The sequence below is a fragment of the Rhagoletis pomonella genome, unplaced genomic scaffold (assembly GCF_013731165.1).
Source record: "Rhagoletis pomonella isolate Grant_MI unplaced genomic scaffold, Rhpom_1.0 Rhpom_scaffold_00007, whole genome shotgun sequence".
In the NCBI taxonomy this organism is placed as follows: domain Eukaryota; kingdom Metazoa; phylum Arthropoda; class Insecta; order Diptera; family Tephritidae; genus Rhagoletis; species Rhagoletis pomonella.
This window is the reverse complement of record NW_023458561.1, coordinates 19,230,833-19,255,067: the sequence shown is the minus strand read 5'-3', so window position 1 is coordinate 19,255,067 and position 24,235 is coordinate 19,230,833. Positions and strand designations below refer to the sequence as shown.

The window sequence follows — 24,235 nt, the reverse complement described above, 5'->3', positions numbered from 1 at the left end:
TTTCTCTTTCTCTTTCTCTTTCTCTTTCTCTTTCTCTTTCTCTTTCTATTTCCCTTTCTCTACCTTTATCTTTACTTTTATTTCTATCCTCATCTTCATATTTAACTATATTTTTATCTTTATGTTTATTATTTGCGTCCCAACCATTTCCGTTGCATTTGCCAATTTACTTCCAGTTTATCTTCCACTTCCACTGGTATAACATATTCTACACCTTATTCTACTTTCAATTATTTTCGGAGTGAAACTGGCGATGAAAAATTCGGCGACAGTGACTTAATTTTGATTTTGTTCGTGTAATATAATGTAATGTTGCAAACATATATACATATGTACATATCGTCGTTTAAAGTACAAAACCGTGTGTCGTCATTCTGCAAAACCGCGTAACTGACATTGGCTGCCAAAAATTGGATTTGCTCTCACAAGCTCTTGGCTCAATCCTTATCCATTCGTCCTGAAATATACTATCCAGAAATGCGATTGCTTTATAAAAAAGAAAACCATTTTGAAATATGAGTGTTTTTACGCTCTAGAAAATAATTTCTACAACTTCACATACGACGATATCTATCTATTATATATAATACGCGAAGGCATTTTTTGTGCAGCCTAAAACATCTGCACCGTTCGCTCGATTTTTAAAACTGGGGTGTCAGATTAAAGCGCTTGGCCTGTAGATGTGATACATACATAAATGATCAGGATGAAAAAAGAAATCGATTAAGCCATGTCTGTCTGTCCGTCCGTCTGTCCGTCCGTCCGTGAACACGATAACTCGAGCAAAAATTGAGATATCTCAACGAAATTTGGTATGTAGGTTTCCCTTAATCCAAGGTAGGTTGGTATTGAAAAATCGGACTGTAACCACGCCCACTTCCCATATAACGGTAATTTCCAGAAATACGAAAACTGCGATATTTTAGTAACTACTGAAGATAATTCACTCAAAATTGATATTTGCAATAATTTTAGACGAGAAATAAGAATATTATAAATTTTTGGAAAATGGGCGTAGCCATGCCCACTTATGGTTACATGTGTATATCTCGGTAACCGCTGCACTAAATTCTTCCAAACTTCGCACAGTCGTTGGCCTTGATACAGCATACCAAATGGCCGAAAATTTAAAAAATCGGACAATAACCACGCCCACATCCCATATAACGGTAATTTCCAGAAATACGAAAACTGCGATATTTTAGTAACTACTGAAGATTATTCACCCAAAATTGATATTTACAACAATTTTTAGACGAAAACTAAGAATATTATAAACTTTTGGAAAATGGGCGTAGCCACGCCCACTTATGGTTACATGTGTATATCTCGTTAACCGCTGCACTAAATTCTTCCAAACTTCGCACAGTCGTTGGCCTTGATACAGCATACCAAATGGCCGAAAATTTTTAAAATCGGACAATAACCACGCCCACATCCCATATACCGGTAATTTAGAGAAATACAAGATCTTCGATAAATCAGTAAATATTAAAGCAAATTTATTCAAAATTGATGCTTGCAACAATTCTTTAACAAGAAATACGTTTATGGTAAAATTTTGGAAAATGGGCGTGGCACCGCCCACTTATGATCACATACATATATGTATATCGGTAACCGTTCTACCAATTTGTACCAAACTCGGTGTGGTTATTGTGCTTGCCACATATAAGGAAAACGTTGAAAATTATTGAAATCGGACTAAAATTACGGCCGCTTTTCATATAACGGTAAATTTCAGAAATACACCCCGGCTTACCATCTAGCGGTAGGTTTCGGAAAGGTGAAAAAACATATATTTAATACTTGCGCCGGGTATTTAATGTTCGGCTCCGCCCGAACTTAGACTTTCTTACTTGTTATTTATAAAATTTGTTTAAAATTCATTAATTTTTGCAGAACAATGTATTTGTTCACTAAATTTTCTATGACATAGGTTATACCCACCGTTTTGGTTAATACTCGGGTGATGTAAATTCTTTTTTCACGAAAAGTTTATTTGAAGATGCAAAATTGATGACATTAAGTTGAAAAATTATATCGGTAAAAACACCTCCTCTCGAGATAATGCACATTTGTGCCCGTTTTACACCATTTTGAATTGTTACTGGCAAATCAGAGCCAAATTGGCATTTTTTTACCGCTAGTTGCGAGATTTCAGAAAGCTCCACAGGAAGAAGTCTGGCATTGTGGAGGGAAACGATTCACATTTATAACATTACCTTTCCGTCGCATTATATTTACCTTTATGTATATCCATATATACATACTATGTATGTATGTACATGAGCATGTATGTACTTCAAATAACAATTCTTATTGCTTAATTTAAGACACAATTTAATGCTTAGACGTATGGGTACAAAGTTTTAATGTAAATATATGCAAGCTTTAAGAATACATCATTGTTTATGCGTTTAAATATAATAAATATTGAATAAAATTAAATACATACTATTAAATACTTTTATTAATATACTGAATTCACAACATCAGCCATTTGAGCTCTTACAAAACAGCTTAAACCTTAGATCGGCAAATATTGGCCGTAAATTGGCGCCGTTCATTAAGCGAACTGCCCAACAAATCCTCGTCTAGCCATGTTTCCAGTGTCGTGGAACTGGAACGAAAACTGGACTTTTGGGACTCAGCATCCAACTTGAATTGAGAAACACGTTTTTCACTTTTTCTATTATTCCAATGTATGTCAGTATCATCATTCCAACTGTCATCAATGTAAAAATCGTCGTCCAACGAATTGCCATTAATGTCCCATTTGACAACGGGCATCAATTTGTCAAAGCGGTCGCGTTGCTCTGCAATAACAACTCTCTCAAAATTTCCAGGATTCTTAATTTCTAAATTCATTACATTCATAGGCACATATGCGGGTATATACTGTGAAATATAATGGACGGTTGGTGGTTGATTAGTATCGCTGGCATTGTACTCGTAGCTGCGCTGCGCTGCTGCGCCAATGTCGGCTCGTTTTAGTGGATCCGCCAACGGATCAATGCTTGGTGAGCTCTTGCTATGTGCGATGTCATCAACATCATCTAAACTCAAAGTGGACGGAGTGCGACGGAAATAGCGCACGTGCTTATTGTATTTGACTTTTTCAAATACCATTTCGCGCGCATCGAATTCAGGCTCATACGACACTATCTCCGAGACCGTGTCGCTGCGCAGTTGCTGTAAGCGTTGAAACTCATAGCCATCAGAGGCCAAAAATAGTCGTGACGTCAGACATTGAAGAATATGATTATTTTCGTGGTCGGTTAAGCTAAAGTCTTCACCGTCAGCCTCATAGGCTGATGAAGTCTCGAAATCATGGACGGGTTTATCTTCATTGAGGTTGCGCGGCTTAGTATTAAGTTCGTTCTCTGGCGGGTGCTGAGGTATTGAAGCCGGCGGTGGTTCTTCGTAACATGATGACACACCGTGATTAACATTGGAGATCTCGTCTTCCTCTTCAAGTTTCCTCGCAGACAACGGCTTAAGAGGTGCGATTTTCCGAAATATCTAAAAAGGATGGAAAGGATAAAAACCAGTGATTGTTTTATAAAAATTAGTTACAAGTGCGTATGTAAGCCACGAAAGTATTTGCGATGGGTGTCTAATGAAACAAATATACTACAAGGGATTGGTTGCACATACATATAGACTCCCATACACCTGCAGCACTAGTGAATGTATTCGCTAATTATCCAGTTCGGCTAAAACCCTAACCAAATTCCTGATATTTTTTTTTTGAAAATTATCTGAAACAAATAACTTAAGGACAAGCACACCTAAAGTGAAGCGTTCTAAAAATACAATATGTATTAACGAAAAAATCAACTACAACAAAAACCACATGATCAAGTTTAAATAGCAGCAGAATAGCTGGTTGATTGTAGTTGGGTTTACAAGAAAAAGTGGAAAAGGAACAAGACTTTACGTGGAGAAATTAGTTCAGTGGGTAGTGTTGTTCCGATATCGCCATGTACTCGATTCATTTACTCTTTAAAAATATCGAAGAAAAGTATCGATGCTACAAATGTATCGGAGAGAAATACTCGATACTTACTCGAGTAAGTTGATATTTATTAAAAAAGTTAGATAAGTTTAATAAGAACGTTGCGTTCTCTGCCGCCGTGGCAATGCGATGTCATGGGAAGAAAAAAAAAACAATTTGAGTACTTTCCGACCGAAACTTAGCAAAGGAGTAGCTACAAGTTTATTCGAGTACTTTCGGCCAAAAACTTACCGAAAGAGTAGCCACAAATCTTGAAAATATGAAAATTTGACTAGTACGAAAACGCAGCATTAACGGTTTCTTCTAGGCTTGGGTAGTTCTTGAACTAAAAAACTAGTTCACCTCAATGAACTAGCTTACTAGTTCGGTCTTCTCATTGAACTACATATATTTGTCAGTGCTACAATTTCTCATTTTGGACCGCGGTCCAAATATTCTTGACACGAACGTGTGCCGTTTTAAAGCACTTTTGCATAGTTGCTACTTCAATTCCTTGCGAACGAGCTACATACTAAACTAGAGTAGAACGCAGTTAAAATCAAACAAGATTTCTAATTTAATGTTTTTGCACAGGAATATGTAAGTGTTTACATATCGTACATTGTATTTTATTTATATGAAAACTCTGTAAATGATTGAAACGATGTTAAAATTAAATATGCTACGTATGTAACTATGTAAATATTTTTGTGTAATAAAAATAATGCTAAGAATATTACCTTTACTGCAAATGTATGCCTTCGATTGAAAAAAACTGCGTAGTTTTTATGTGATTTATGTTCCTAAACTTATTTGTGTGCGCTTTTTATGTTTGTAAAAGTAATCTGTGAATTCAAATTACCAAAGCTTTTGTTTTGTATGTAATACATATGTATGATAATAAGATGATAATTCGCCATTTGAACTAAATGAACTGAATGAACTAAAGAACTAGTTCACTAAGGTGAGTGAATTACAACTGAATGGTTCACTCAAAGAACTAAAGTGCCCAACTCTAGGTTTCATTCATTTCTTTAGCCAACTTCACTTTTTAACGAGCTGTCGAAGTCCGATTCTCCAACCGCTCAGCCTTAAAGCCAAGGCGAATTTATACAAGATGGTGTTGATGGCGAATCTAGATTTGCGAATCAGAGTGCAGATACTCATGGAAAAATCGCCACTTTTCCTTAAGTTAAAGTTCAAAATAAACAGTTTAGAAAAATTACTGACTTATATTAAGTTTGTCCGATGTATTTTACTGAAGTCAGGTTTTGAAATGACGGGGATTTACTAAAATTTATGAATAAGTTACATACGTGGTAAAAATAATGTATACCAGAGTGTCCAGATTTGGCGATTTCGCGCCAATTTGGCGATTTTTTTTTGTATATTTGCGCGAAAAAATTTATGAAATCGCCATTGGCGATTTTTTCCCTTCAAATAAATTCTTTCCAATTATAAAAATATACAAAACTTAGTTTTCCACGATAAGAGGCTAATGAACTGCGTGATAAACTTTACTTAAAAAGCTAATATGCTGTCAAAAATCGAAGAACTTTTGAAACGAATACCTACTCAATTAAATACTTTCAAAAAGCTTTGGTTTTGTCACCAGAAAGGTGTGTGAATCACAAGAGAGCGAGTTTCAGGGACCTGCCAATTCACTATTTGACTTTGAAGGAAAGAAAAGTAGCGGAAACTGAATATTTAAATCTTTTAACTTTCCCATGGTCCATGGAATAACTTTTTTCAGAACCATTCCATCCGACTATGAAGAAATTTGGATAATTGCTTACGAATTAGAAACCGCAACAGGCAATAAAATGTTTGGAAATATATGTAAGTAAAATAGCCTTCGTATTATTATCCTTGCCGCACTGACATGCTTTTGTTGAGCGCGTTTTTTCGGTAAAGAATTCAACAAAAACTAAGATTTGAAATAGGATGAGGTTGGAAAGCCTTAATTCAATAGTTCGAATAAAGTTTTATATGAAGGCTAATAGTTTCTGCTGCAAAACGTTTCCAATATCAAACAGTATGTTATCAAGGTTGAATAGATCAATATATGGCAACAAAAGATATAGCTGATATCGCATTATTATAGGTTTTTATTTTATTTTTAGCGCCGATCTCTTAAAAGCGGATTATGCGATTAATCAATTAATATGAATAATAAATTTAATAATGGCGCAGTCCTATTGCAAAATGTGTTGAAACAAATATTTTTAAAAAGTATGCGTATTTGTTAAGAAAATTGTTTGTACATCACTATTATATAAGCGATTTGTGTTATTTATTATTACCTTCTGAAGGTATTATATGGGTATTTTCATACTTCGCATACGTGACAGTTGTACCATTTGTTTTCTTTAACTTTTTTGAGCCGTTGTATAGCACATAATTAGCTCTATACTTAACCGAAAAATGAGAACAATCGAACTGCTTGGTACTGAAATATATGCATTTAAAGAGAGTGTCGTTACGTGACAAAAAATGGAAGTCGATTTTTTCTTTTCTTACAAAATCGCAAAACTGCGAATTGTGGATGGCTATTTTCATGAAACCTATTTTAATATGATTTGGAGCAATTCTAGTTGTTTTTAGAGGTTTTTGAATTAATGCAACTTGTTTCAATTTTCTTTTACAACCCCAAGCGTGAATCGTCACGTGACGTGGCGTCACGTGACATAAATTTCCATCGTTATATTTTTGTTAATATTGCTTTTAAATGAATTTTTAACGCAAATAAAACATGAATTTTATGTAGAATATACTTTATATTTTGACTTCAGCGCCAATTCAGGGTGAATTTGTTGGAAATCTATGACTTATTATGTTTCAACTACATACGCCAAATTCGAACCAAATCCGACCATAAATACGGTTTTGCGAAATATCTCAACCTTGGCGCCACCTAGGAAGACCATTTTAAGCAAACATGATTTTACTTACATAGCCAGTATATATTTTAAAAAGCAGACAAATCGGCCCGTAAATACGTTAGATATAAGATTTTTATTTTTTTTGTCGTGGTGGACCTTCCGGTGGAAACGCCCATATTCGTTTTTGGTTTTAAAAACTATATGATAACAAGATCTAATTTTTAAAATAAAAGATTTGTTAAATCGATTTCATGAATTTTATTAAAAACAAAATTAGCGATTTTTGGCGATTTTTTTTTGCAGAAATTGCTCTTTATTTTTAAACAATCTGGACACCCTGATGTATACCATGCATTTAATATAGATAACGTTTATTCAATGCATTGTAAAAACAAACAAGTAAGAAAGTCTAAGTTCGGGCGGAGCCGAACATTAAATACCCGGCGCAAGTATTAAATATATGTTTTCCACCTTTCCGAAAGCTACCGCTAGGTGGTAGCCGGGGTATATCAATTTTGAGTAAATTAGCGTCCTTAAATTTCGAAATATTGAAATTTCAAGCATATCTGAAATTTACCGTTATATGAAAAGCGGCCTCAATTTTAGTCCGATTTCAACAATTTTCAACGGTTTGCTTTTATGTGGCAAGCACAATAACCATACCGAGCTTGGTACAAATTGCTAGAACGGTTAGCGAGATACATATATGTGATCACAAGTGGGCGGTGCTACGCCCATTTTCCAAAATTTTGTCATAAACGTATTTCTTGGTAAAGAATTGTTGCAATCATCAATTTTGAATAAATTAGCTTCAATATTTACTGATTTATCGAAGATTTTGTATTTCTCGAAATTACCGTTATATGGGAGGTAGGCGTGGTTATTGTCCGATTTTTAAAATTTTCAGCCATTTAGTATGCTGTACTAAGGCCAACAACTGTGCCAAGTTTGGAAGAAATTGGTGCAGCGGTTACCAAGATATACACATGTAACCATAAGTGGGCGTGGCTATGCCCATTTTCCAAAAATTTATAATATTCATGTTTTCCGTCTGAAACTCATTGTAAGTATTAATTTTGAGTGAATTATCTTCAGTAGTTACTAAAATATCGCAGTTTTCGTATTTCTTAAAATTACCGTTATATGGGAGGTAGGCGTGGTTATTATCCGATTTCGCCCATTTTCAATACCATCCGTCCCACGCCCAAAAGAAGTTCACGTACCAAGTTTCGTTAAGATATCTAAATTTTTACTCGAGTTATCGTGTGCACAGACGGACGGACGGACGGACAGACAGTCACCGCTTAATCGATTTCTCTTTTCATTCTGAGCATTTATGTATACATTTGTCTATATCTATCTCGATTCGTTTTGCCTGTTACAAACAACCGTTATGTGAACAAAGTTATAATACCCTTGTGCACAAGTGCGCTCGGGTATAAAAACATTTAAAAACGCACGAAACAGTCAATGTACCCACGAAAATAGGGGCCAAATGTAATGAAACTGCGTTTTAAGTTTTTCTCTCTGGTGTCAGGACTTTTTTGAGGACTTTGAAATTTCAAAGACATGAATAGTATTCAAAACTTACAAAAACATTCAATGCAATCTAGAATACAAATATGGGTACTAAATGAAAGTAAAATTCTTTAGAATTTGAAAATATTATTTTTTTTTATGGTTCACAAGGACGAATTGGTATTGAAAATACCCTTTTAATTATTTTTATGTTTTAAGCTTTTAAAGTAGAAGGACGAAATTTAAGGATATGGTCTTGTGTATATTAATCCTTAACTTATTTGGTTTTAAAAAATAAATACTGCAAATTTTCAAGGATACCATTTTAAAAGTACTTATTCAATACCTAATCGTCGTAATTAATAGTTTTAAATTTTACAGAATTTTCTCTTTTTTTTGGTACTTTTACTGTTATTAGCACAAAACTTAAATAATTAAATAATAATTTAATAATTAAATTTCAAATTATCCGGAATAAGTACGTTCCAAGACATATTATTTCTAAACTACGAAACAAAAAATCAGGACCGTCGATATGTAAGCGCCTTTCTATTATTATTAGTAATCATCAATACAATTTTAAATTACATAAACCCAGTCACAGCCCTTTTTTGTATTCGACGCTTCCAGAAATAACATAATACATAAAATAAATAAAAGCTGTTTTGATTAATATTACATAAACTGGAAACTGTTAAAAATAAGTGCGCTTGTGTACAGAGATTTTAGAACCCATTTAGTTCCTAAAATGTCTGTTTGCAACACCTAACAATAAAAATGCACATCAAATAGCTAAGAATGATGAAGGGAATCGATTCAGACATGCCTGTTCAACTAGCCGTTCGTGCTCAAAACAAGCACATGTTAATTAAGGCTATTCAAGTATTATGTAACCACCAGTGGGAAGCGGGGATCTTGGTTTGCACAAATTTTGCCTGCAATTTCGATCGCAATTGAACACTGCACTTCACCCTCGTTTCGAATTTTTGAAAGCGTTTTTTAAGCTATTTAGTGGTTTAACACTTCTTGGAGGCGCTTGGTATTTAAAAAAAATATGCGCAATTCGATCCCTAACTATATTTTTTTTGTAAGAACGCCCGTTTGCTTTAAATTTGTAAAATTACAATTATTTTTTTATTTTGTTTACATCTGTCATTTGTTACAAATAAAGAAAAGTCTAAGAGTTACCAAATATAAATATTTTTATATCTATTTATTAAACTAATAATTTTTAATACGGCGGCCGCCGTAGCAGAGTGATTAGATTGTGCGTACTTCCACTCCATAGGACCAGGGTTAAATACCTGGTCAGATCATAACCCAAAATAGCAGTCGTCCTTCGGCACGCAATGGCAAACCTTCGTGTATATTTCTGCCTTAAATATGTAGGTATCTCCATTTGTGTCACAACAACAGAACTCATGCCTCAAGTTTGAGGAGAAGCTCGGCGAAACACTTAGAAAAATATTTTAGCAGCAAATATTTATTTGTTTACTTATTTTAAGGTAGATGGCAATCTTCTGGTTTCACATTTTGAGTACAAAAAACTCAACCCTGATACAACAAATACTATTAGTACTGAATGATAATGACAGATTGTAATCACATAAACGTACAATCATACATGATTGAGTTTTTCTTTTGCATTCCATAACACACTACATATTTTGTGTTTACAATTTGTAACCAATCTCAAGAGTGGTTGTTAAATTTTTTAAATCAAACAATCATGGTGTAATAATAACAAGGTGTTGTCAGAAACTTAACCTCACTTTTTCGGCAGGTCTATTCCGGTCACGCATTTTAAAGTAGTAGAGAAAGTACTAATTATTTACCACTTTTAATCCGTTCGTGCATACTATTTCAAATTAAATGTAGAAAAATGTTTAATTACAGGCTTATAAGCCTGAATATATGTTTGTATCGTAAGCTCCACACAGGTTGCACATATATTGTAACTTTTAAAAAAGTACAGGCCGTAAAATAAGGCAATTTCCTATAAAACTGTAAATGATTTTTTAAATAGATTAGTAATAATAATAATAGATTGGCGCTTACACATTTGGCCGAGCTTCTCCTCCGACTTGCGGCGTGCGCCTAGATGTCACACAAAGCGGAGGGACCTACAGTTTTACGCCGACTCCGAACGGCGATTGCATTTTTATGAGAAGCTGTTTTTCATGGCAGTAATACACTCGGATGTTTGCCATTGCCTGCCGAGGGACGACCACTGTTAAGAAAAAACCTTTTTTCTATATTTTTTGCTATGTTGCTTTGACCAGGGCTTGAACCCGGCTGCTGCGGAGTGGAGCGCGCACTGCTTACCACTACGCCACAGCGGCTGACATATAGATTAAAACACATAAATATCGATAATGTAAGCGAAGTCTTTAACCATGCTGCCGCTCTATTCTAGTGTATCAGAAGTCCATTTGGCTCGATATTATGGCAATGCAGCAAAAGATATTTAATATAAAAATCGCCTTTCCATACGATTTTTGTGTACGTCTTTTTCCATTGATAACTACGATATCTTTCATATTTTATATTTTGAGGACAAAAATTATACAAATCCAGCAATTTTAAATATTAATATCGTTCTGAAAACACAAGTTCTTTAAAAATCCCGATAAAATGAAATACTAAAATGGAGTATTTTAAATACAATTTCCCAACTAATAGCATTATAAAAAATTAAGATCGGCAGCACTGAAAATAAGCATGCCGATCTTGTCAAAATTACAACAAACACGTCGCTACTGACAACACCTTGTTATTATTTCACCATGTCAAACAATCACATTTTTGAAATGAAAAAAATGGGAATGCACACTCAATTGATTTAATCATTACACAGCTCTGTTGCTGGGTAGCAACTAAACCCGTTTGGGAGCGAGCTAAAGTGAAAAGGCATAAAACTTCCCGTGTGCTGGGTTTGGGTCCCACCACGCTAAAACCCCGCCCAATGGAAAATTCCTACAAGCCTCGGATGAGACCCCGTTTTTTTGAGACGACCACGGCAAACGTTTAAAGGACTATGATTTGAGGGTATGCACCTGGACTATCCGGACCCTTAACGGGGAAGGTGCCCTGCCCGGCTGATTGATGTCCTCGGGAAAACAAAGGCTGACATCTCCGCCATCCAAGAAATGCGATGGACGGGGCAAGGAAAAGTAGGTGTGAAGCCTTGCGACATCTACTACAGGTGCCACGTGAAGGAGCGCAAATTCGGTGTTGGATTCGTTGGACGAGCGTCTAGCCACAATCCGCATCAAAGCGAGATTTTTCAACATCTCGCTCATCTGTGCGCATGCGCTACGTACATATGAGCGATGCCACCGACACGAATTCAAAATCGTGCTCGGCGATTTTAATGCCAAGATGGGCAAGGAAGGGATATTTGGCGCCAATTTCGGAAAATTCAGCCTCCACGACAAAACGTCCGATAACGGACTGAGGCTGATCCACTTCGCCGTGGCCCGAAACATGGTAATGTGTAGAACTATGTTCCAGCATAAGAACATCCACCAAGCTAGATAGCTGTCATGTTGTTATAGATGGAAGGCATGCTTCTAGCGTTTTAGACGTAGATACACTCCGTGGGCCAAACATCGACTCGGACCACTATCTTGTTATAGCCAAGATATGCACCCGTCTCTGTGCAGCAAAAAATGTGCGCCCGACAATGCAAGGAAAGCTTAACGTCGAAAAGCTGCAATCACAACAGACGGCCAAATTATTTGCCACTCGACTCACACACCTGCTCTCAGAGCGCACTCTTCAACAAACCGACATACGCGAGCAGTGGAACCACATTTCCCGATCACTAAGTACCGCCGCCGAAGAAGTAGTTGGATTTCAGCGAGCCCGAAAGAACAACTGTTACGATGAGGAATGTCAAGAAAAAAGACGCCGCCTATAGCGCCACGCTGCGATCGGGCGCAACGTGAACTATATGGCACCGTTATAGGGAACTAAAGAAGGACGCTTGACGCATTTTCTGCAATAAGAAGAGAGAGGCCAAAATACGTGGGTGCGAAGAGCTTGAGATGCTGGCAGATAGCAAGAACACCCGAAAATTCAACCAGAGGGTTAGGCGACTTACGGAAGGTTTCAAGACCAGTGGCCGATGCCCAGAATGTACTTACATTATGGATGGAACACTTTTCAACCCTACTGAATGGTAGCAGCGCTGAAAGTAGTGGAGAAGACGAACCGAAGTCCCCAGTCGTAGACGATGGAGTAGTTGTCCCACCGCCTGACTATAACGAGGTACGAATAGCGATTACGCGGCTGTGCATGCATCACCTCTTATGCAGAACACGGTCAGATGAACGCATGCCTGGAATTTAAGTGTGCTCTGCCCAATCCAAAAGAAAGGCGACCCTGCCATTCGCGCCAACTACCGCGGAATCAGCCTTTGAAGCATAGGTTATAAGGTCAAATCTACCATAGATTAGGTATTTACAATACGCCAAATCTTGGAAAAGACCCGAGAGAATAGGATCGACACACACCATCTATTTGTCGATTTGAAAGCCGCTTTCGACAGCACGAAGAGAAGTTGTCCATCTTCGAATATGTAGAATCCTGTACACCTCTTTTCTCTAGTGCAGGCATACAGCCTCATGTGTGTGTGTTGTCGAAAGCTCCTTCTATGTATATCAAGGAAGGCACAGAGTACAACTTCCCCATAGTCGAAAGCACTCTGGATTTCTGTAGAATAGGATAGCTGGTAGAATTGTTAATATAAAAGATGTATTATTTATTGGCTCCACAACTAGGAGTACGGATCTATCGAAGTACTCCCCAGCAGAATTAAGTTTATTTAAATATTGTTCTAATACATCCACGGATGTGGAAAGCAGGTTTTCTAATTATAATTTTAAACGACAAGAGAAGGTAATTTTCCATTGATAATATAAAGAAGCTTGTTCTTTATATTGTATGTCTAATGATCTGAGCATGGCAACTTAATATAACTTACGGCTCTATCTTAAAAATTCTGTTAAATGGGTGTTGGTTATAATTGAACAGCAGAAACTTAACGTAACTTAATACCACGTCGAAATCTGTTTCATTTTGATTCTCTAAGTTCTACGTTGCGTTAAGTTAAGTTAAGTTGCCATAATCAGGCCTTAAGTTTGCCAACCTGTCAGCTGAGCTATTCAAGTACAGCGATGAGGAGCTGATAAGGTGCTCGCCTGCAATTTAAGTGCGCACTGCCCAACCACTAGAAAGGTGACCCGCCATTCGCGCCAACTACCACGGGATCAGCCTTCTAAGCATAGGTTAAAAAGTTTTATCGAGCGTGTTGTGTGAAAGACTGAAGCCCACCGTCAACGAACTGATTGGGTAGACCAGGTATTCACAATACGCCAAAGTTTGGAAACTCAAAGACGCCTTCGACAGCAGTAAAAGGAGTTGCCTTCAATGTTGCCAAACATGGGCTTTTCTTACCAAAACTGGTCGGTTTTTTCCATTTGGTAGGTTGGTAGGCTAGATTGGATTTTGGTAGGTTTCGCAACATTAATAGTTATTTGCGAAAAATATTTAATATGTATCTCCAAAAATTTACGGAACCGAGTATCACGAATATTTCATCGTGCCTTCGTATAACGGTGGCCGTAAAGATGTAAATATACATAACTGATTGCTCATGTGCTCAAAAGGGCTGGTCAATAAACCCACTGAAGTCCACCATTGTCCACCAGACAGAGTGAAGTCTCTGATAAGACTTGGGAAGTATCACCAAAACTAACCCGTTGTCACATATACGTAATGTGACCAACCGTACTTCTTTCGTAAGTACAGTACTTCTTTTTTCGCTCTTGTACTTCGTACTTCGAAGTACAGTCAAATGTACTTCTTTGCGATATTTTGTACTTCAGGAGGGAGATTCTGTAACCAGTTGCGACAATTTTCGGATCGCTATCGCACTTTTTGACGCATGATATAAATGATTTGTGTCAAAAAGTAAGCGATTCGAAAATTGTCGCTAACTGGTTTCAGAATCTCCCCCCAGGTCCTGCACTTCTCCGATCCTCTGGATGATTGTCACGTGGCATGGGCGATAAATTCATTCAAACCATTAAAGCCGCCGGGGACCGATGGCATCATACCTGCGCAGCTGTAGAGGTCTCTGAAGGTGTCGTGGAATTGGTTGGATCCTATTTATGTGAACTGCGTGAGAACCGGCTACATACCCAAGGCTTGGAAGGTAGTCAGTATTGTGTTCATCCCGAAGGCCGGAAAAGGCGCATATGTTTCCCCTAGGCATTTTAGGCCAATCAGTCTCTCTTCGTTTTTGCTAAAAACGCTAGAGAGACTGATAGACCCACACATAAGAAACGCGATCCCTCGTGACTGCCTTTCAAGAGCTTAATGCACGAAAAGGTCGGTGAATACCGCTCTGCACACATTGGTAAAGTAGTCAGGGGAGCCCTTCACACATAAAGAGGGGGCCTTCAACAATGTCACTCCAGACGCTATAGTCAATATCTGGAGATTAAAACCAATCTTATCTACAGCTTACTTCGTGGCAGAACAGTCGCGGCGATGTGGAACAGCGCCTGCACTCAGTGCAGAGTGCTCTGGATTGCGGTTGTAAACGACCTTCTAGAGAAACTGGAAAAAGTGGGTTGTCGGGTGGTCACCTATGTAGATGATGTGAAACTTTTGGTTAAGGGACGATTTCTAAACACCCTTTTTGATTTGTCTCAAGGTTATCTGAACCAGGTAACTAGATGGGCGATCAACGGCGGCTGAACTAGACAGGCCTAATATTGTGGAAAGGGTAAGAAAGGTTTCGGTTGCCTTATACTGCTGTAGCCCCCCTATCGGCCCATCTAGGAAACCAGATTTAAGCCTATATTGTTTTAAGGAGCCCTTATCTGGCGGAACTCACTAGAGAAGGCTACACTTGTAAAATAAGAATTAGCTGAGCATTAGGAACCACACCTACACTGCACAGTGGTCAATAAATGGAATTTAATGTTCATAATTCACTGGAGCCTTCATTTCTCAACCGATTTGATTAATTATTTTTTTAAATGAAAGCTAATAAAATTTGCAAGAGACTAGTTGAGCCCCATTGCAAAGTGCAGAAATTGCGCCAATTTTGAAGAAGACCGATTCTTCTGTTCCAGCTAATAAAAATTTCATAATAAAAACTAGTTAAAAACAATTGTAGGGTTCTCCTAAAATAAAAAATAAATTAAAAAGTAATAATTTGAAATGTTATAAAAAAAAGTTACCAAAAGTATTTTGTTTGTTTTTAGTTTTTATAAAAATTTTGGGTATGCAGTTTTATAGATTACTAAATTAGTATAATAAAGTGCAAGTTGCAAGTCGCTAAGAGTTCGCGTTGAGTTTTAATAATTTTTTTGCTAACATTTCGAGCACATCTGCATGCTAAATCTATATCTATACTAATTATATAAAGAGAAGTTCCTTTTTTTTTGTAACAGGTAATCTCGCGAACGGCTGGTCCGATTTTCATGAAATTTTGTATACAAAGAGCTTTCGGTAACCGAAAAATTTCGAAAAAATCTTATTATAGTCCGATTTGCTTAAAATTTAGTACGTAAGTAGCTTTTTAGTATATATTAGCATATATGACCCATTTTTTCCGATTTGCTTAAAATTCGGTACGTAAGTAGTTTTTTAGCATATATTAAGATATATGGTCCATTTTTTCCGAGAAGTGGACCAGGGACTGATCTATTCGAAAAAATCGTATTTACAGTCCGATTTGCTTAAAATTCGGTACGTAGCACAGTGTATCATTTCCAAATTCTAGAAAAGATTAATTCCATTATTTTGGGTCGCCAAATTTGAAAACAACGTCAAGAATGTTTTTAGAAATGCCTGATAAATACGAAACAATAACAACTAAACAATTTTAATCAAAGTGTATGGCGCGACGGGGTTTGATTTGGAACATTACCGAGCACAATAATATTTAAACTTTTATATTTGAAACTGAATCTCAATGTTTATTTTGTCGGTGTTATGTGATTTATGCAACAATTACTAAAATACCATTTTGGTCTTATTTGCTTGGGTATGTTCTTTTTAATGAATATACATTTTTGGGATTTTAGTAAACTAGGACTGAGTATTCCATGTTAAAGTAAAACGATGTTAACTTAAATTTATTTTTAGCAATTTATTAATTTCATTAGACCCGCAAACTCGTTATCCGCCACTATTCGATAAAGTTTGTATCTCAGTTTATTTGCCACTCCTCTTAGACTTTAAACAACATAATTTTAGCTGCTGGAAAGTGCAGGTTCTGATGAAATTTTTTTTTTCTGGCCAACTGGGAATTTCATTTTCTTCGAGTAATTTATTTGCATTTTATCTCGACCGAGACAAATTCTTATATTTTCGTTTTGAATAGAGAAAGCCTGATTCATTACCTTTCCAATGGTATCCGAGTTTTGTAAATAGAGTAAGAAATATTGAACTTATAACGGAATTTTGTTGACCAACTGGACTTTTTTATCGATATTTTCCACGCCCATAATTAAAAAAAATATATATTTATTTTTAAGCCCATTTTTTTCAGTTTATAATTTCTTGTTATAGGGAAATTCTAAATATCAATTTTGGGCATTTTAGCTTTTGCAGTTAGTTAAATATTTCAGTTTTTGCATTTTTAAAAATTGCAGTTATATAATAGGGTAGCATGACAGTAACTATAAATTACCAATTTTTTGTAAAAAGCTTCGCCTATCTTATAACGTACCTTGGGAAAAATTTCATTGATCTATCTTCAATAGATTTCGAATTACAGAATTAAAAGCAGCTAGATGGGTAAAATCTTACACTGTGCGTAGGTAGCTTTTTAGCATATATGATCCATTTTGTCCGAGAAGTGGACCAGGGGACCGATCTGTTCGAAGAAATCGTATTTACGGTCCGATTTGCTTACAATTCGGTACGTAGGTAGCTTTTTGCCTGGATAAGCTTATAGATTCCTGTTTTCCAATTTTCATGCATTTTCGAATATAAATAGCTTTAAGTAACGACCATATCAAGGGGCGAATTCGTCACTAGGCAAGATTTTTTTGCGCCAATCAGAAACAACGGATACTGTCAAAATATAATTATAATATATAATATATCTCAACTAATATATATTTAGAAAGCCGTTTGTTAGTTTTTGCAAGGCTTGAGAGCGGCTGAACCGATTTTTTTGAAACTGCCACCTGCCGCACGTGTCCCAAGGATGGTTTTAGGCTGAAAAAAATCTATATGTAAAGGGGGCGTGGCACTTCCCATACAAACCGAATTTCTCATGCTACATATCTTTGGAAGTGTTCATGGTAGAGTTCTGGAACTTGGTATGGAGATATACGAAATCAATCGCATACTCATGAAGAAAGAGGGCAGCTGATGGAAATCGAATTTTTATACTGCATATCTCTGAAAGTATTCATGGTGCAGTACTGGAACTTCGTATGGAGATATGTATATAGTTGAAATCAAGCCCATACTCATGGAGAAAATTTGGCTATTTGAAAAGGGGGTGTGAGGCCTACAAACGTACTGACCTTTAGCTATCTTTGAATGTATTTATAATTCTTCTGTAGGTGCGTTTGTGAGTGAAATCCTCCTAAATGGTTGTACGGATTTTAACGAAACTTTTTGTGTGTGTTTGAGTGTGTCTCTGGATGGTTTAGTTTCACAATTTAATCCGACAGTTGACGCTGTAGTTGAGTTAATACTAAAACTCTTATTTATGATCCGATTTGGCTAATGTTTTAAATATGTATGCAATACTATTGCAAAAACGTGCTGCCAAGTGGTGCTGAAGTCAAGTTATTACTAAAAATAGCCAAGTGAGAAAGGGGCCGTGAAGGTCAGATTAAATCGAGCTGTTGCACCATTGAGTATATCGTAGATGTATATTGCATTTCTGTAGAACAATGATCCGCACCCATTTTGAAATTGCCACTAACTTAGCTTCTAAAGCTTCTAGGACATTCACTATAGAACCGGGTCATTGTTGCCGCCAGGGAGTGAAGAGGAAAAAATTTATTTCACTTTGCGAATAACCGTGTTAAGAAATTCCGCACAACCGGATATAACACTTTCCTTAGGTTATTTAAAGCGGCAAATGGCCACCAAACCATAATCTTAGCAGACGAATGTGCCAATGAAAATCGTAAACGTGAATTGTTGGTGAAAATGTTGGACCAAAAAGTTTCAATAAAATAGCCGGGTCTGCTACTGGGAAATAAAAGCGTTTGTTATGTTATTAAAAATCAACGCGCTTAACATACATATGTTGAACACGGCGCTAGGGACACGAATTTCGATACGATACGATACCATATCGATAATTTTGGCATTCAATACCGATATTTTTTACTCGATAGTTTTAAAATATTTTTTGGAATCGAGTACCAAAATTCTATTTAGTATCGTATTAAATGTCATAAACTCAAAGTAGTCAGCTTTCAGATACGTCAAGTCTTGCTTTCAAGTCTGCTTGTTCCAAGGCGAAGGAGGTGAGAAGGAGGGGAAGAGTATAGATACCTCTCATTTAAAGAACCAAGAACCTGAAATAATAAAAGTTGTCGCGTCTGGAAGCAAATAGAAAACACAAAAGAGAATGCGAAAAAATTGCTTTCAAGACTTGACGTGTGTGAAAGGAGACTTACAAAGGTAATGTGATTATCAACTCTTCCCGATATAAACTGGGCTTTAATGAACAGACATTTTTTTCTATCGTTAGGATTGCATGTGGCGGGATTTGAACACGCGGTCTCGGTGTTTAAGTCAACACCTCAATGGCCGAGCTTCTTCTCCGATTTGTTGCGTGCGCCTTGATGTTGTGCCACAAAGGGCGTTTTTATGAGAAGCTGGTTTTCATGGCAGAAATACGCTCGGAGGGTCTAATCACTAACCACAGCGGCCTACATACGACACCAATATTCAGATATTTATTTGTTTTTTTTTGGATTTTGGTATCGATATTTGCCATATCGAGTATTTTTATTCCGATAATAATGGGTACCCGATATTTTTCCAGCGATACTTTAAATGAGTACCATATCGATTCTTTCGGCTTTTTTAATACCTATTGGCCCGTGTGAACCAAAAGACTTAATTTTTTTTTTTTTTAATTTCAAAGAGTTAAGAGTTAAATAATTCTTTAATTAATCAAATTTTTGAAATTTTAAAGTTATTTTAAAAAATTTCGACGTCAGAGAGAAAAATTAAATACGCAATTTCACTTTATCTGGCCCATAGTTTCGAGAGTGTATTGATTGTTTCGAGTATTTTGAAATTGTATGGTTTTTGTCACACGGTGTTATTAGTTGATTGAAATCTTTGGAGTTTAATTTTATTAAAAAGCTCGCAACACCTATAATTGCATAAAAAATAAAATAATAATTGAAATAGGGCGTTCGATTATTCGCCTTTTTGCGAAAACAGGCTTGTGAGTTATTCGAAAAATCGAAATTTGAAAAAAATTAGATCCCCATTTTCATATTAAGAACAAATAGGGCAAACCGGTAACACTTGCTATTTGTCAGATATCATAACCGAAATTTCAAAATGACTGCGAAAAATAGGTATAGCTTTAATTTGGAAATCACAAAGGCCAAATTATTTCAAAGTATTTTGGGTTACAAGTAAACCAGAAAAAAATTGTAAAAAATTTTACATTTAATTTGATCCACCGTTCTTGACAAGATTAGATCATCCTTTTCGGGAAGAACTCGGGCATGTATGACCGAATGACTTGGGAACGAGAATACACCATCCGCTGAACTAGACTAACTATATACAAATATAGTCTATTATAGATAAGTCCTTCAGCGAGAATCAGTCAACACCTTCGTGAGCTCTCATTCCTTGAATTCCATCATCGTAGCCCAACGCCATCTATCGCAGACGAAGAGCTTCTTAAGGCTCGAGTTACTTTGACACAACTCCATTCGGTATGTTATAACAGGTTAAACTGTTAAGTCCAGTTTGAATAAGATGTCCAACACACATCAGGTCACCTACGGCCCATACCCTGGTATTGAGCCTGCCATTAGACGAGAATAAATACAACATTTAGGCGATAGATGGAATTTAGTAAACTGCTACAACAAAAAATCAAGGACAGATTTTTGTTCGGTTTTCCTTTTATAATTTGGTACAGTGGAAATATTTTTCCAGTATCCTTATCCTTACTAATATTATAAATCCGAAAGTGAGTTTGTTTGTTTGGTACGCTTTCACGTTTTAACTACTCAACCGATCATCATGAAATTGTGTACACTGCTGGCATTTAGCCCAACTTAAAATATAGGACAGATTTAATCTCGATTAGACAAGGGGGCGCGGCACCTCCCATACAAACGGAATTTTTCATACTGCATTACTCAGGAAATATTTTGGACATATTACTGGAACTTTGTATGGAGATATATAAAATCATTAATTACTCATGGATGAGGGCTGCCACCCTTTAAAAAATCACGCCACGCTGCCTTTATATGCACATCGAAATTTTGTTTAGCCTATAACCATTCTTGGGGCATCTGGGGCAGGCGTCTGAAACTTCAAAAAAAAAAACCGTTCGGTTCGGTTTCGATCTTTGCGAACACATAAAAAACGGTTTTCAAAATATGTATTAGTATAGAAGTTTGGTATGAATCCAAATGATTTTGAATATGTATCACATAGGTTGCCATCTTTTTAAAAGGTTAAATTCAAACTATTCAATATTTTAAATGATTTATTATAATATGGGTATCCATCGAAATGGGCTTTCAAGGGCTTCATTTCAATACTACATGTAAGTTTCCATCTGTTTAAAATCTCAAATTCAGTTCAGGGGATACGTTAATTGAAAAAGTATGACAAAGAAAGTTTTAGTTTGAAAATATTTTGAAGATGGTTAAACAAATTTTAAACCTCCTGTTTTTTAATTAAGTTTTCTTGAAATAAATTTTACTCAATGAAGCATACACTCAGCGAAGCGGGTGAGGGCGATCTAGTTCAGATATAAAATTGATAAAAATGTACTAGTACCATTTTCAATGAAATAAATATTTAGAATGTTTTGTTTTTGGTATCTAAATAAACTAGCTACTTAAAATCCCGGTTTATTCGATTGTAAAAATCCGGTTTACTCGGTATTAAAAAAATAAAGTTAAAAAAACCGCCAAAACTTAAAAAACCGATTGAAGCCGGTTTGCAAAAAACAAGTCAATCACCCCAAAATGAACGAATTAAAAACAAATTAAATGGAAATACTACTAGTTAAACCGCGTTAATGCCGTCTGTAAGGGTACAATTTTAATCGGATCAACGTTTGCGTCTGTCTTTGCTATTAGATAATGGCCTTTTAAACATATAGTTTTTCTTCCAAGATAATATAAACTTTGTTTTTCCAATGCCATTCCAGGACATATTTTCCTGGGAATCCCATAGGACAGGCGATGACTTATTTGTTATTTTTAACGTGATCTCTATGTCCTTGTCAGCAACAATTTGAGCTGGAATCCAAATCAAAACTTTAGTTCCAGCCAGTCTATAACTAAGACATTATCTACGATAACTGAAATTTCAGACTGAACGAGGCCTAAATCGTCCCGTAATGGAATTGAGAAACTTATAGTTAGACTCCGCCAGAAGAATTGAACATGATAATCTATGCCTCAAATACACAAAGTGTGTTTCTGTAGCCGATAATCTTAACGCCTATCATTCCATTTGCCGCAAAGCGAGTTAACAATTATGTTCCACAAATGTGAAAAAAAATCTAATCCCTGTCAGGTCTTTGATTTTCAACTGCAGCTTCCTCTATGAATCTATACCGAAGAGGTTTTCCTATAACTCCACTAAATACCAGCCAATATTAGCACACCATTGGCTTTTCTGGTACTATGACTTTGAAAGCAATTGGGCAGTTATTAGTCGCAACTAGGCTCATATGGGTATTATTAAGGTTAAGCGAACAGTTCATTCCATATAGAGATCAAAAGTGCTATTAGTCGCATGCTCCTTTATAATTGCTTCTGGCGCCATCCCGAATTTGTCGAATTTTTTGCAGTGTTTGTGTGCTAGGCAAAGAGCATTTTTACACTTATGTACGAACATATCGTGGCCTAATCGCCAACAAATTTTGTTTTTGATGCAGAAATGTTCCTAGTGCATCTACATTTCTGCATTAAAAATAAAATTTTCAAAGAAATTGCTGTTTCTTTTTGGCGGTTAGTGCTCGATACATACATACATTCTTTTATACATATTTACTTTCTACATTCGTTTGTTCGTATTCCTTTTTATTTAACATACATACATACATATGTATGTATATTATACAATCTTTTTCTTGTAACCTCTTTTATTTTCTCGCATTGGCTTTATAAAATTCGCTTTGTCTTATTGATTTTTACCCCGGCACAGAACTTTCACTTTTAAGAATGAAACCATTGAATGGTGGCTCACCTTCAGACAAGATTTCTTTGTTAATTTCAATAGTTGTGACATTTTCCTATTTGCTTGTGGGATTCCTCAACAAAAAACACGAACATTCCAGCGGTCAGCTGTCATCAAAGATATTTCACAGTACTCATAATTGCACGTATTTTTATAGTTTACCGTTAATGTCGAGTTTTTGATTATTTAATCAGCAGACTAAAGTTGATTCACGCAACGAAAACGAGCCGTAAACTACCACGAGTGGATATTTTCGATAAATTCTAACTTTTGAAAGTTGTTCGTGTGGGCGACTAAGAACATATTTCGTACAAGTACGTGTTACTACTGCCGGCCATGAACAGCTAGCTACACTGAAAGTATTACATAGTCTTCTGTTGTGTGTTGTCGACGGCATTTTGAAACGCATGAACACGTGAATCTGTGGGTGAAAGAAGGACTCGCTAAACGCAAATGGTTGTGTGTCACATGCATTCCAGTATATTTCATTGACAGACTTTTGTTTGCGTTTACCAAGTTGGTAGATGCGCAGACGCATGGTATTTCTTAAAAATAACGTCATCGCAAAGACCCTGCAGCAAAATTTAGAGACTGTCCGGCAAGGCGTTATTCATTTAATTTTTGTTTGAAAATTGGCCCTTAGCATGTGAAAGCTGAGAATTAGATGTGGAAATTCTCATTTCTCGTAAAATAAGAGCCCCAAATTTTCTGCATGAGTATGGGATTAATTTCATACATCCCCGAACCAAGTTCCAGTACTCTACCATGAACACTTCTAGAGATATTCAGTATGAAAAATTCTGTTTGTATGGGAGGTGCCTCGCCCGGTTTATATGTATATTGATTTTCTTTTTTTAGCCTATAACCATTCGGTAAGTCTGAGTAGGTGTCTGAAATTAAAAAAAAAATGGTACAACTGTTCTCCAGCTTTGCGATTAGAAAAAAACGGGGTGTATTCGAGCGGCAACTAATGCGGCGTGTTTCTGTTTATGAAAGAGCATCACGTTCTACGAGAAAATTTAGGCGAGGAACAAATTTTGACAATCAGTTGCTCATTATTGGCAAATCAAAATCAACATAAAAATTGTTACTGGGCAATTTCTGCAGCTTTTCCCACGGCTTTCAAAATATATGTTCATATATATCGCCGTTTAAAGTAAAAAACCGCGTATCGACAGAAAGCAAAACCGCGTATGTGAGGTTGCATAAATGTATTTTTTAGAGAGTATAAACACTCACATTTCAAAATGTTTCTCTTTTTTATAAAGAAATCGCATTTCTGGCTAGTATATTTCATAAGATAAGGATTGAGCCAAGAGCTTGTGTGAGCAAATCCAATTTTTGGCAGCCAATGTCAGTTACGCGGTTTTGTACTTTA

At 36.2% G+C, this 24,235-nt stretch overlaps 1 protein-coding gene across 1 annotated transcript; it reads right to left on the bottom strand.

Annotated features, from left to right (window-relative positions):
- Positions 1-2,331: 2,331 nt before the first annotated feature.
- On the bottom strand, positions 2,332-23,296 carry LOC118742410. Its single transcript, XM_036474469.1, has 2 exons — positions 22,867-23,296; positions 2,332-3,525 (listed from the first exon to the last, which is right to left on the bottom strand). Exons 1-2 carry the CDS (start codon positions 22,906-22,908, stop codon positions 2,524-2,526), a joined length of 1,044 nt encoding a protein of 347 aa, XP_036330362.1. The 5' UTR covers positions 22,909-23,296; the 3' UTR covers positions 2,332-2,523.
- Between the last annotated feature and the right edge of the window lie 939 nt (positions 23,297-24,235).

What these genes read in the sequence shown, in the direction of transcription:
- LOC118742410 (XM_036474469.1), bottom strand. Translation starts at nt 22,908, where the DNA reads ATGTCACAACTATTGAAATTAACAAAGAAATCTTGTCTGAAG. An exon ending in CAAAGAAATCTTGTCTGAAG is followed by an intron (nt 3,526 to 22,866) that starts GTGAGCCACCAT and finishes CATCCTTTTTAG; the next exon opens with ATATTTCGGAAAATCGCACC.